A 15,143-nucleotide genomic window follows, 5' to 3' on the forward strand; every position below is an offset into this window, starting at 1 on the left:
GGCTGTTTTTCTTCCAAAGGCCCTGGACATCTTGTTAGGGTACATGGTATCATGGACTCCATCAAATACCAGCAGATATTAAATGAAAACCTAACAGCCCCCTCCAGTAAGCTTAAAATGGGCTGTGGTTGGACCTTCCAGCAGGTCAATGATCCGAAGCACACCTCAAAATCAACACAAAAATGGTTCACCGACCGCAGAATAAAGGTTTTGCCATGGCCATCACAGTCCCCCGACCTAAACCCCATAGAAAATCTGTGGGATGAGCTGAAGCCGAGTCTACAAACGTTGACCTCAGAATCTGAAGGATCTGGAGAGATACTGCATGTAGGAATGGTCTCAGATCCTGTGCCATGTGTTCACCAACCTCATCACGCATTATAGGAGAAGACTCCGAGCTGTTATCCTGGCAAAGGGAGGCTGCACAAAACATTAAATTAAGGGGTGCCAATAATTGTGGCACACATGTTTTGGGGAAAAATATATATTTAATGTCAACAGTTTTTTTTTCTTTCAATAGTTTTACTTCAATGAAAAGGTAAGATTTTTGTGAATATTTTGAGTGAAAGACCAAGAGGATAAACAGCAAAGACATATTTTTTTATAGCCTGTTTTGCTCATATTCACTAGGGGTGCCAATAATTGCGGAGGGCACTGTACCTAGGTGTAAAAGTTACCAAGTCCTATCATCACTTATTTAAAAACAACTTTGCTTCTCTTCTGGAACAGACCAAAAAAGATATTCAGCGGTGGTCCATTCTACCATTATCCCTTATTGGGAGAGTAAATTCTATAAAGATGAATGTAGTACCAAAATACCTTTATTTATTTCAAGCTATACCTATATTCATACCAATGTCATTTTTCAAAGCCTTCAGCCAGTCAGTATCTTCTTTTATTTGGAATAGTAAAGCTGCACGTATAAGAAAAGAATTTATGGAGAGACCTAAATCCTGTGGTGGATTGTCCCTGCCAAATCTCCGTTCATATTACTGGGCTGCTAATTTAAATGCTATCTCTCTATGGCTAAAGGAGTGGGATGACACAGCCCCTGCGTGGCTTCAAATTGAACTTGCTACAAGTAGGCCACACTCACTTCCTGCTTTACTCTGTGCATCTTTACCAACAATAGTGAATAATGTGAATGGAAATGTAATTGTGAATCAGTCTTTGCGCATCCTCAAACAATTCAAAAAAATGCTTAGGCATCCAAAACATCTCGATCTACTCTCCAATAACAAATAATCATCTTTTCCAGCCATCTCTGTTAGACAATGGCTTCAAGATCTGGCGTGATAAAGGTATACATAGCATAAGGGACCTTTATTTTGAAAACACTTTTGCCAGCTTTGAACAGCTGTCCGCAAAATATGAACTGACAAATGCTCACTTCTTTCGCTACTTACAAATCAGAGATTTTGTGCGTAAGAAATTTCCTAACTTTCCAAACCTCCCTCCCTTATCCTGCTTGGACTCTTTGTTAAAGGTTAATTTGTTAAAAAGAGGTAGAGTATCAATGATTTATGCAGAGATCATGAACATACTGAGTCCCTCTGTATCACATATAAGGGAGGAATGGGTAAATGATATTGGGGTAACACTTTCTGATGAAGAATGGGAGATGGCTCTTTTTAGGGTACATGCCTCGTCTATTTGCTCAAGACATGCCTTAATACAGTTTAAAGTCTTGCACCGTCTACACTATTCAAAAGTTAGACTTGCAAGAATATTTCCAGATATAAACCCTGTGTGTGACCGATGCAAACAGGCCCCTGCGACCAACGGCCATATGTTATGGTCTTGCCCAAAACTTACGGAGTTCTGGGATTCCTATTTCAAAACAATTTCCCAAATATATAACTATCATATTCAGCCATCATCTGCAACTGCCATCTTTGGTATCACACTGTGTTCAGAAGAATCCAATCCACCAGCAAACCTACAACGGGTCATTGCTTTCTCCTCATTATTGGCTAAGCGTGCCATTCTTTTTAAATGGAAAGATCCAAAGCCTCCAACACATAGTCAATGGATAAGAGACATGATGCAAAACATAAAACTAGAAAAAATAAGATGTACACTGAATGGCTCAATGAAGAAATTTCATAAAACATGGGATCCCTTTATACAACATGTAAATATGTTACCTGGCCTAGAACTGTAAATATATATTGTATTATATCTTGTCACTGTAGTATATCTTGTCACTATTGATCTGCCCTACTCATATACCGAAATATAGGGTTATAAATATATGAAATATATATATATATGAAATATATAATAATAATAATAATAATAATAAATAGTATATAATAATATTATATGATATATATATATTGTATGTATATATATATATATGAATATAAATAATAATAATAATAATAATATATGAAATACTGGGATGCTGTTTTGTTTTGTCTTGTTTTTTTTTTTTCTTTCTTGTTCCCTTAGGTATGTCTGTCATTTGTCATGTGAGGTGTCAATTGTTGTTGTAATATAATTTTATATCATATAACTTCTAAAATGTATTGTCTGTAAAGTGGTAAAAAATCACAATAAATAAAGTGTTTAAAAAAAAAAAAGAAATTGTATAGCAGTGGGCGGGGTGCACTGTGGCGCAAGCTGATAAGCCCCCCATTAACGGGCTTCATTGCCCGCAGGGACACAGGTTCTAATCTGGACTGCTGTCGTTCTCCCGATCCCCTCCCAATGTCTTCCAAATCTTAAAAAAAAAAAAGAAAAAGAAATTGCATAGCAGTGATACACTTTATACTTGTATCTTTCATATTCATTTTTATTGATGTATTGAAGTTCATATATGAACCCAGGCACTAACCCTAAGTTCATATACATATGAACCCGAACACTAACCCTGAGTTTATCTACATATTATGTTACATTTCTTCCAGTTTTGCCCTACTTTCAGTCAACATGTAACAGAGTTGAACTAAGCACCCTCTTCAGCGTGGTGATTGGAGGAGAAGTTGAACTAAGCACCCTCTTCAGCGTGGTGATTGGAGGAGGAGTTGAACAAAGCACCCTCTTCAGCGTGGTGATTGGAGGAGGTGTTATGCAGGGCGTATAGGGGTGGCAGAATAGCTTTGCTTTTTCACCCCGTCTTTAATGGATACGACTGTCTTGAAACCATAACGACAATTTATTTTTTTCCTTTCTTATTTTATTTACATTATTTGTTTTTACCAATAATTTATAGTTTTATTTAGTTTTACATGTTCTTCATGTAGCCCTTATCATTTTTCCATACTGATTATAGACGTTCCCTTAATGTTGTATTGACAATGGTAATAGTAGTGGTACCGTATACACTCCCTAAGACTCTCCCACGAGTATGCGATACGTTGTTCTTTCCCCTACTCTGTTCAGCCGGACAAGAATATCAGATGAGGACACCCTTAAATATGTTTTGTAATGATATATATATATATATATATAAAGTTCTCAACTGCTTTACAAGGGGCGTATTTACCATCATACCAATATTTCAAATACTGATTTAATTCCCAGAATGAAAGATGAAGACTAGAGTACTGAATGACGACAGCTGATTTACTGGATTGAGATGTGCTGAAACACAGGAATGAATGAAGTCATTAGTCATTAAATATCCATGGGAGCTTATGGTGATTGGATGAAAAAAAGAACAATACTGAAGATGTGGTGTCGGGCCGGTGACATTTTCATTCTGAAGGAGAAGAACACTATGACCATATATTGTCCATTTAGATCCACCGAAGACTCCAGTGGGTTAGTTGCTACTCCTCAACTTTGGTCAGCATGTGCTGATACTGTAAGCCAGTCCTTGAAACTTGCAACTTCATGAAGTGCAATATGTATTTGTTATTGCCCAAAATGTAAAGTCCTTCTTGACCAATAAAGTTATCATTCTGAAGGAATGTCTATCAGTATTCTTGTGCTCTGTGTGCATCTTTGTTGATTCAGGTGTGTTTATGTATGTTTACATTTTAAGGAGCAGGAAATATGAACACCAATGATGGCAGCAAGCTAAAACGTTACCAAGTCTGTAGTTTTAAATAAAAGAGGATCAAAGAATGTGACAGACCAAGTCTTCCTTTATTCAGTGTGTGGACCAACAAACTCTCACCCCCAAGGACCAGGAAACAGAAGCAAAACAACATGATATCACAGTTAACTACATCACAAATCATGTGGACAAGTTTTTTAAATGTCTGAAACATTTGATATTTCCACATGGCTCTCTGTAAGACGGGGTTGACTCAGGTTGATTAAGGGTTTTCATTTGCCCAGCAGGAGGCGCCAACATTCCAGATACACAAGAGAGATGATGGCTACACACATGGAGTCTCAGAGTCTCTGGCTACAGAATACTCAAGGCCCTTTTACCATCTTCCCCTTAAATAACCAGTTTATTTAGTTCTACATCTGGCAAAATAATGAATCACATGGAATTTGGTGTTTACACTGATGGGGATCACACAGAGAGGACGAGTGGAGGGGTTTGGTGTTTACACTGATGGGGATCACACAGAGAGGACGAGTGGAGGGGTTTGTCACCTCCAGAGGGGGGTTAGAATTCCATCAGTGTAAACACCGTTACCTAGTGATACTTCTCTAGTTAAGAACTTCTTAAGAAGCCACAGTAGGTCAGAGTATCACGATTTATTAGTCAGGTCCAAGTTACTAATACAGTTACATTTTCAAACAAGTCTAAAGTGAATGATCTAAAGATACAAATATAAAAGAAACATAAATCTAATCTATTCAGCTGCAGGACTGATACCACTGTACCACTCAGACTGAGACCATTCAAATTAACCCAAATGACAAATAGAAAAAACATTATTATCCACATTATTATACAGTAACATTATTACACATTCATATTATTCTGAGACATCAAACAGGTATCACATGTTCAGTTTACAGCAATCCATTCAATGGACCAAAAGCTGTAAGTGGTCACCCGCTTCCTCAAGGGAGTCTTTTCTGTTGTGCTTTCTGACAATGAGTGTTGTTGGTAGGTAACCCCAATGAAGAAAAAAGATGGCAAGCCACAGCAACAAAGTGAATGAGATGTATTTGCTGAATTCTCATCTGCCAATAAAGTGCTAAAAATAACAAAGTGCCATGTTCCTAAAGAAAACACAACCATTGTGGATTACATTAAAAGGTGTTTGTATAACTTTTTCACATGTAAGGCCTATTATTGCCTTCGATTCATTTCCTAAAGACAAACATAATTAAACACAATTAAATAAACACAATTAGAACTTCAATGGTGTTTCTATTTTGCAATTTCATTCTAACCTTATTTTTGTCTGGTAGGAAAATAGTGTGTTACTGAATGTATGAGATTCTGGCTGTTCCTCAGGATGTTACCTGCAGTATATCACTCATAGGAACCACAGGAACAGCCAGGATATCATGCTTTCGGTAACACACTATTCACAGTATATAACGCACTATTAACCTACAAGACAGAACTATGGTTAGAATCATGATCAGTCAGAAAATGAGTGGTAAAAAACGTAGGCTATAGAAATGCAAACATTTAATGTTTTGATGATCAGAAAGGCGATCAAACCTGACAGAAATAGGACAGAAATGGACATAAGCTTTAGTGAATAACTGTACCTCTGTTGTTACAGTATGGCCTGACCTCTCATGTGTGTGTCGCTTTTCAAACATGTGTCTGCTAAACAAATAAATACATACAAGTTTGAAGAATTACAATAGACAGCAAAACAGAAATGTTAGTTTTTATTTAATATGCATTATCATAAAGTCAATATTTTACAATACACCAGTAAGAATACACCAGTAAGAATAAATAAATACAAAATAACACACACAATTAACACAAATATTTAAAAGATGAGATTGTGTATAAAAACAGTTGAGAGAAGAAAAACAATACATCCATATGCTTGTGTCTTTATCAATCTTCTAGACAATTGCAATCGTGATAACAGTAGGCCTTAATAATAATATGGTTTAATAATAGACATGAACATTCTTACCTTGTTGAGCTTTTCTTTTCCTCTTCCTTCTATGATATATAAATCCCACAGCCCCACATGTAGCAGCTAGGACTGCAACACCAACTATGATACCAGCTACAATGGCAACAGTGTTTTGTCTTTGACCACAATCAGTGTCATAAGATGATGATCCTTCTCTGAGGACAACAAATCCAATCAACTCACACCTACAGAGATCACATAAATAGTTTTTTAGATACACGAGTAAATTACTTAGTGTATAATCATTGCTAAACTTGGAACATTCCAAGTGAATGACCGTACTGTGTGTGTGGTCTGCAGGATGTGAATGATCCATCTGAGTATGTGTTGCCTACACAGTCACCACACACAGTATCTGTGGATGCTGTACCTGCATGGACAGACAGAAATAAAGGAAAACACATCGTCCACTATGGACACATGTTGATGGTGATGGTCATTTTTAATTTTCAATAGAAATGATAGAAAATAGTGCAGAATAATGATTGAAAAATAATGATTTTAATTCACAACTTTCAGTGGCTAATATATTACTGTAATTTGTTGTGTGTGTGTGTGTGTGTGTGTGTGTGTGTGTGTGTGTGTGTGTGTGTGTGTGTGTGTGTGTGTATTCGCCTCCTCCTCTAACTTTGTCATTCTGTCTCTATAGGGTAATTACAGAGGATTGTCTAACCTGTCTGGTTCACATACTGCCCTGGTGAGCACTTTGTGTGTTCCACAGCTCCTCGGCAGCCATCTTTGATTGGGTCAGTACAGTAGTGACCTTCCAGAGGCTCACAGAGTGTGTCTGAAGTGGAGCTGCACGCCCTCTTCACTCTTAGACCTGCACCTATATTAGGATATACAGTGATTATGAAGTTGATTGAAAAACATTTAAATTACAATCAACAGTGCAAAGAATTGACAACAATAATATACCTAGAATCCTCAAAAACTAAACTAATAAGTAAGGCAAACCAAATCTGCTGAAATATTTGACTTACTCGAGTCACAAAATGTACAAGATCGACAGGACACCAGTCCATTGGGTGCATCCGTGAAGGTAGATGACGGGCATGGAACACATGTCGTACTTTTGAACTCAGTGCAGTGTCTCCGTACATAATAACCTTTAATTAGTAAATAAATAGTTAATACGGAAATCAGACATGGGTTTATCTCATTGATGCAACATGAAGAAAGCTCTAACGAAGGAGCATGTCATGTACTATGACACAGTTACTACTGCTACTTACCAGGACCACACATAGGGCAGCATTCCTGCCCTATACGATATTCAGCTCGACCACAGGCAGGAGAGATCCCAGACACGGTCAGCTGGATCATCAGAACTATAATCACCAACTTCACCATGATTTCCTCATCAACTTTGGGTACAATTGACATAAAGATGGCGTTCTCAAAGCTGTGCAACAAACTCATGTCCTATAGTTTCACCAATGCATCTGTCAAACCAATGGAGAGACCATTTATTGAATTACCCTCTCAATTTTCTATTTGTGCTTTTATATTGTCAGGGTCTTTACATAACTGTAATACCAATTCCTACAAATGCATAAGTGTCAGATTGGTACAAGTTAGAATGTGTCATATGGAATTGTCATAAAAATCAGCTTCATTGGCCAGGTATGTTACCTACAAAGAAATCGGGCTCTGGTCATTGATGGCCCTTATATAATAACAATGTACAGACACTATACCATATACAGGTTAGGTACATATTACATACAGGTAATATAAAAAGAAACAAGCATTATCCTGTACATAAAGTGTAAGTGTGAACAGTAGACAATAGGATGCATTTGTATGATATATAGGCAAAGGGGTACTGTATGGTTTGTATGCCACAAAATTTAGTATTTTCATTTAAATATTTAATGTGTCATATTTTTCAATTTAAAGTCCCATTTATACTAATAAATATAGTTCTAAATTAAGTTTGGGGTTTTCTGTTCTCATTATGTTGTTTCCCTATGAGCCAAGGTTGTAACAAGATCTATGACCAAGACAGTGACTGGTTGCTGACATGAGACCCATGTGTATTTCAGGTGTCAGGTCACTAAACAAAAACTCACAGCGGAATTCTGCCCTTCCAACTCATCTTTCTTGACAAACCATCTTTGTTTTCTCTGACTAATAGATACATCTCATAGCTTTTGCTGTAGTTGCAACAAGGAATCAGGACTAACCAGGAGATGTTTGAAAGACAGATTTGCCTTTGCCTTTTAAATATCAGTTTACCATCCATTTCTGCCCCGGTGTCTCACTCTGACTCCACCTTCCCACTCTAATAAACAGCTGGGACAAGTTGGTGGTTAATTACCATTAATCATTTCACTATTCACTCCAAAATGGAATGTGAAAGTATTGCAAGGGAAGACAAAAAAAGAATCCCCCTAATACAGACGAACTTTCTTGGATTAGGGTTTATATTATTGGTTTCAAGTACGAAAGATAAAGACTTACATAATAGACCACTTGCTGGGTCGCTACTTCACAGTAGGCAACAACGTCTGAGTGTAAGGTCGTCAAAAGGTGATGAGATTAAACGATCTGTCACTGAACGAAACATTTGATCCACTAATAAACTCAGATTAGTTGCCCGATCATGGTTAGACGTCAAGTTAGTCACGAGAACAGGCACGCCGGTAGAATTGCAATGATCATCTGAGAACACTGCCAGCGAAATACGCTTACCGATGGAGAATTGAATCTAATAACGAGAATGATTACGTCAATTTCCGTGATATTTATCCACATGACACATGACATGGCATTTTCTAAGTGCCTGGTCATACTAGGGGGCAGTTTCGACATAAAGGTCATCACAAATGTTTCCGTGACTCTATGACTTGGTCATGGGAGTTCCCCTTCCTTGCTCTTGATGCTGTGCAATCATTATACTACCTAGTGTCCCTGTGGATTGTGTGGTAAATCCGTATTGTTTTTTTTTCCGTATTGTTTGTTTTTTTTCTCGAAGGGGGTATATGCTAATCCCAGCTGCACTGCTGACTCCGTTGACGGGCTAGTTAAAAAACCAAAATAATCTAATTTAGGCAGCTTTGCCGCCTTCTCCTGTTCTTTTTTCTCTTGCCCTTTTCTACTTCCACTCTTGTGCTTAAACAATAACAATGTTAATGAGAGTAAGAGAATCTGTCAGGCAGCTGAAAGGAATCGGAGGAAAACTAGGCTCACAGTTCACTTCAATATATACAAAGAGTCAATACCTGCCTATAACAAGGCAATACGTATGGCAAGAAAGGATTACTTTTCCAAGGTTATTACAGAGAATGCTGGAAATTGTAGAATATTATTCTCCACTATCGACCAGCTACTGTAACGTTTTCAGGTAGACACAATAGGAACCCAAAAGCACGACAGACACAGAAAGTAGTTTTGCGTTTCTTTACTTGGTTATAACACAACAGAGTCAAACCCTGGTCATCAGCCCAGTGTCTCAGTAATACGACAGGGAAGCAGGCAGAGTAATCCGGGGTACAGGCAGGCAGAGTCAAAACCGGGAGATCCGTCCGTATAGCAAACCATCCGACAAGGAGCAGGCAGGGTAATCCGTAATCGGTAGACAGGCAGGCAGGGTCGAAACCGGGAGATCCGTCCGTACAGCAAACCATCCGACAAGGAGCAGGCAGGGTAATCCGTAATCGGTAGACAGGCAGGCAGGGTCAGAACCGGGAGAACAGATAATACAGGCAGACAAGTCAGACGAGGGGCAGGCAGAGAAAACGGAATCCGCGGTACAGTCCAAGGTCTAAACACAGGGTAATCAGGCTTATGGTTAACGTACAAATCGCGGGAGAGCTTGGCAAAACACACAAGACAATCTGGCAAAGAACAGATGATAGCGGGCAGGTATAAATACACAGCACCTAATGCGGAGATGAGCTGCAGGTGCAGAGATGGGCGGAGATTAACAGGTGATAGAGATGAGGAGATTGCCGAGTGGGCGTAGCCGGATCTGTAATGACAGGAGATGATAACACATGCACACAACCCAGATGAAAACAAACTAGAATTCAGGGGAATTCGTGACAGCTACTCCACACTGCCCCTACTCCTCCGCAGTCCTCCGCATCAAAATGTGAAGAACTGGCACTGTTCTTCAATAACAAGATAACTTCAATTAGAGCCAGTATTATTTCTGATGTAAACGCAGATGGCCTCAGAAAACACTGTAAAAAAGATGCAACCATGGGAAATTTCACATGCATCACATTGGTGGATCTTTGTAAGACTGTCACTGAGTGAAATTCCTCCACCTCATGTATTGACCCTGTACCTACAGCATTTTTTAAGCGGGTCTTCGACAGTGTTTCAAGTCATGTCCTGAAGATTATAAATACATCTCTTCAAACTGGCATCTTCCCAGATGCCTTCAAAACAGCTGTTGTAAAACCCTTACTAAAAAAAAACAACCTAGATGGTAATGCACTGATCAACTATAGGCCGATTTCCAATCTTCCATTCATTAGTAAAGTACTTGAAAAGATAGTTTCAGCTTAAGTCTTTTTACCACTGTGGCATTGAAAGTGTCCTCACATACTGTATCACTGCATGGTACGTCAACTGCACAGACAAGGACAGGAAATCACTCAGTCAGGTCATAAGGTCTGCTGAGAAAATTATTGGACTTCCACTGCCTCCCCTGGACGACATCTTTAGGACACGCTGCCTCCGCCGGGCATGTGGCATTTTGAAGGATGAGATTCACCCTGCAAACCATCTCTTCACCCTGCTACCCTCTGGCAGGCGCTACCGGGCCACTACAGCCCGCACCTCCAGACTGCAGAACAGTTTCATCCCCAGGGCCATCACATAACTAAATAACCACACAACCCTCCTACGTCTATTCTATTCTATTCTAATCTGTCGAGTTGAGTCACATAACATTCAATCTACTGCAAAGTATGAGTAACATCCATAATGCAATAATATACCTTTCCAAAAGTTAAGTTGACAGGGTTCTGTTGATCATGTTCTCGCCCTTGTCCGATGTGTAACAAAAACAGAAAATGTTACACGTAAATGACCCAAAACCTGGTCTAGATTCTACTACTATATGCATAAACCTGTAACAGAGACGAAATAACTGTTTACGACAGTAATATTAAAATACTGTAATGTAACAGCGAGGTTACTGATATTGTCCTGCCACTACCTTTTTTTAACCGGTATGGTCCAGCAGTCGTCCCAAGTTCCACACAAGACCAGCACTCAAAGTTGGAGTAGCTACCAATATAACTTGTTTATTATTTAACCTGACATAATTCATAAAATACCAGATCGAGCTCAATTAGCAGGAATTCGGGTCCGTAATTAGAATTATTGCACAAGTCACTTCGTCTTAACCACACACAGAGTATTGCACACACCCAAAGGCCCAATAGGGGAATTATAAATAAGCACGCATTTGCTAAAACTCTTAAATAGACACGGCAAACAAAGTTCATGAAAAATTGGCTAACTTCCCTCCGTCACAGGCTGTGTTTCACTTGCCTCAGCTACTTGACCTCTGCTGCGGTGTGGGCTCTCTCTCTCTCTCTCTGTAGTGAATTTTCTTTTCTGGTCACATTTTTCATAATTTTGCCTACTTTAATTTCATTTGATAGTGTAATTTGATTTCACTCCCTTATGCTCGTTACTTGTTTCACGTAACCTGAATACAAGTTTTTAGGCCTGCCTCATACATATTGCATGCCTTTCATTCAAGTGCAAGCTGAAATGTATGGTGCACTCAGGGGCGGAGATCCCATTTCATTGTAGGGGGGGACAATACATGGTCAAATTTCAGAGTGTAATTCCGGGGGGGGGGACATGAAAAAATTGCTTTCACGAGAGCTAGCATAAACTGCTAAATACCGAATTCTCTTATCACATTTACAAACAGAAATTCGAAGTCATTTTAGAATTATCTAAACAGCATTAAATGTTCTAACACGAAATATCTATTCACAGACAAATAAAGTCCAAAGTTCAAGAGAACTTGATGCTCAAAATAAGTTATAAAACAGCTCAACAGGGAATCGAACTTGCAACCTTTTGATTACAATACGCAGAGGTGTAAAAAGTACTGAAATGTTGTACTCAAGTAAAAGTACAATTACTTTGATGAAATTTTACTTAAGTACAAGTAAAATTACCCATCTAAAAATCTACTCAAGTAAAAGTAAAAAGTAGTTCATTTAAAATGTACTTTAAGTAAAAGTTACTTAGTTACTTTCAACAACTTGATGGGGGCCGCTCCTATATAGTGCAAAAAAGGACAAGGGGTCATAAATCCAATACAAAAACTAGTTATTTTTTATTAAAGGAGAATCTTTAGAAATATAAGTGCAATGACATTAAACATGTCAAACATTAAACATGTCAACACAACATTTAAGAACTTTTGGGAGGACATGTCAAGACATGACAGCTAAAATAAAAAGTTAAAATACCGCTGCCCCACTTAAACTTTGGTTACTTTACTTGTGTCCACCTTTAGAGCATTAGTCTACAAACTTCTTGTTGAGTTTGAGCAGCAGCTGAATTTCAAGATGAGTAGAGTTCATCCGGGCTAGCTTTGCATTGAACAGCAATCCAGCACAGCTGAAGAGTCGCTCGCAGGCGGCCGAGGCAGGTAGGCCAGTATTGAGTTTCAGGGACAGTTTTTTGATATTCTGAAAGGCGTTCAGCAGATCCATATTGACTGAGACAATGGCTAGGTACCCTTCTAACTCCCCTGTACCTTCTGACCTTCTGGACTTCATTGAGGAAAATATTGTCCAACTTGCTCCAGCCTCCAACATCCGGTCAAGGTGTTGTCTGACATAGACTAGACCTGTAGAATGACAAACAACATTTCTGACAATTAAGTATTGAGCTGCCATCAAGAGTGCATCATAACACAGAAATAGCTATAAATAGCTACTTGAGATGACAGACCTACAGTATACAGAATTATAGCATTATTTTCTATTTCTACATGCATCACAATTCATAATCCTCAATTCTTGCTAACCGGGACCCCTAAACATGAACATGAAAGACGTGCACGTTGCAAAGCCACCACTTATCGTTATCAATATCTGACTAAACATCGTGATAAATTGCAGATAACGACATACACATTGACTTGTCCAACTGTCTGAAAACGATGGTGTGCGCATTTACATTGTTCTGTTTCAAGGCATGGGAGGCAGCCAAATGATTAGCCTAATATCAGTTTATGTGGTGTATTTCATTGCTGATGACTGATCTGCAGTTTTTAACACAATATGAGAGACTGAACATAATAATTCTATGACCTGAAACGAATGGAAGACAGGAATGGTATTATTAGTCTATTGGATGACCACTGTCGACGTTAGCATACTCAGGTCGGTTGCAAGTGCTAGCCAAAATTAGGCTACTACCTATTTTGCTTAATGGAGCAAAGCTAACTAAATGACAAAAACACTGTCTGAACTACTAATGGAAAGGGACAAATACTGTACTTACCAACACATGCTTGCGCAAATTTGAAGATGAATTTGTATAAGCAGAAAGTTCTGACTGGCGGATTAGGCACAGTTTACACAGCATATAGCTGTTGCCTCTTTTACGTTGGAAGGCAAACTGCTTGCTGAGATGTGGCCACGGGTTTTCTTCATCTTCTTTAATTTCAACTGGCGGAAAGTTCGGTGCTTCAGCTTGTTGGTGGTCCGCAGCTTGTTGGTAGTCCGCACTATCATCTTCCTCCATATCTATCTCTCGTGACTCGGCACCATACCGGCGCCTTGCATGACTCCATCATATACTCTATGCAGCATCCACCATTGCAGTGAGAATTGTGGTGCGCGATTCCCGCCTTGAACTATGTTTATTTTTTTACTCAGTAACGGATGTAATTTCCAATGTAGCGAAGTACAATACTTCAGTCAAAATCTACTTAAGTAAAAGTAAAATTACCGATTTCAAAAACTACTTAAAAATTACAAAGTACACAAAAAACTACTCAATTACAGTAACTTGAGTAAAAGTAATTCGTTACTTTACACCTCTGACAATACGACTTCTCTACCTCCTACACCACTGTCACTCCATATTACTATACCAGCATAGTTCATGGACCCGAGAAAAAGATGACATTAATTTAACTTCAGATAATTTAACAAATCTGGAGAGGCACTGAGATGTAGACCTACGTTTATTAACTAGCATGAACCTGCCCTGACAGGACATTGTCCTAGACTTAGCTAGCTATCTTAACTGTGTTAATTACCGGCATGCGTGTGTTATCGGCAAACGTTCACGTTGTCATGCCAATCCATGAATACGCTTATGTATACTTGTGCATATCGATTGGAACTTCGTAAATGGAGTTTAGAAAAAAACTTCTTCTTTACGTGTTCTTACTGCGTTCGAGAATGAGGTAAATCTCTTTACATATCGTGTATCATAGCGACAGCGACAGGGGACAGAGGAGGAAACAGTCTGACAATCTGACCGTGTAGGCTACTGGGCTGATTAACTGAAACACGGAGCTGCCGGTAGCCCTGCCCGTTGGAAACAGCATGTGAACCAAACCACTTTGAGGAATAGGGGGAACATGATTTTTCAACACTTAAAAACACATTTTTTTTACGTCTATAATTAGCACCGCTTGTGTCGTCGTATTTTTATAAAAAAAAAAAATCTAATTTTTTTTTTTTTTTTTTTAGTTTTCAATGATTGTTGGGGGGGACAACTTTATGGTCCCCCCCGGGATCTCCGCCTATGGGTGCACTCTTGTCGCAGCATTTTTGTATTAGCCTGCTAGATGGCCACTAGATGGCGCCAGCAACTCATGAGATGTCGACCTTTCTTTTTTTATCAGACATCGGATCAATGTGGGCGTGGCTCATTAGGGACTAATGCCATTTGAGATATCAATAAGAAATTCGTTTTTACCTCCAGAATGCTTGTTATTTTTACTATAATCAATTATCATTAATATTGCTGTGTGCATTACGCACTAATTGAGATTTTGAGATCAGGAGATATTAAAAAAGACACAGAACAGAACATCACCTTATAAATAACTTTATTAAATATTGTTGCACACAGATATATTATACAGTTGACAGAGGTAAAAAATGT

At 38.7% G+C, this 15,143-nt stretch overlaps 2 protein-coding genes across 6 annotated transcripts in view; one reads left to right on the top strand and one right to left on the bottom strand.

Annotated features, from left to right (window-relative positions):
• LOC105900108 (neural cell adhesion molecule L1.1-like) overlaps window positions 1–15,143 on the top strand; it is a 94,238-nt gene that overhangs the window by 18,436 nt on the left and 60,659 nt on the right. The gene's annotated exons all lie outside the window — the stretch shown is intronic.
• LOC116220365 (tumor necrosis factor receptor superfamily member 14-like) lies at window positions 4,077–8,600 on the bottom strand. 3 transcript variants are annotated; one of them, XR_004163609.1, is made up of 8 exons: window positions 8,493–8,600; window positions 7,262–7,471; window positions 7,010–7,135; window positions 6,700–6,855; window positions 6,309–6,396; window positions 6,024–6,211; window positions 5,638–5,695; window positions 4,077–5,136 (listed from the first exon to the last, which is right to left on the bottom strand). XR_004163609.1 is itself a non-coding variant. In XM_031566894.1 (7 exons), the coding sequence occupies exons 1-6, from the start codon at window positions 7,446–7,448 to the stop codon at window positions 5,646–5,648; spliced, it is 795 nt and encodes a 264-aa protein (XP_031422754.1). In that variant the 5' UTR covers window positions 7,449–8,600; the 3' UTR covers window positions 4,077–5,136; window positions 5,638–5,645. The 3 variants fall into 3 exon arrangements, 2 of the variants coding, with proteins under 2 accessions (XP_031422754.1, XP_031422753.1); XM_031566894.1 differs by having other exon boundaries at window positions 7,262–8,600; XM_031566893.1 differs by having other exon boundaries at window positions 5,638–5,698; window positions 7,262–8,600.

Source organism: Clupea harengus, chromosome 4 (genome assembly GCF_900700415.2).
Source record: "Clupea harengus chromosome 4, Ch_v2.0.2, whole genome shotgun sequence".
Taxonomy (NCBI): domain Eukaryota; kingdom Metazoa; phylum Chordata; class Actinopteri; order Clupeiformes; family Clupeidae; genus Clupea; species Clupea harengus.

What these genes read in the sequence shown, in the direction of transcription:
- LOC116220365 (XM_031566893.1), bottom strand. Translation starts at nt 7,448, where the DNA reads ATGAGTTTGTTGCACAGCTTTGAGAACGCCATCTTTATGTCAATTGTA. An exon ending in GCAGTATGTGAACCAGACAG is followed by an intron (nt 6,397 to 6,699) that starts GTTAGACAATCC and finishes CTGTCCATGCAG; the next exon opens with GTACAGCATCCACAGATACT. An exon ending in TCCTGCAGACCACACACACA is followed by an intron (nt 6,212 to 6,308) that starts GTACGGTCATTC and finishes TGATCTCTGTAG; the next exon opens with GTGTGAGTTGATTGGATTTG.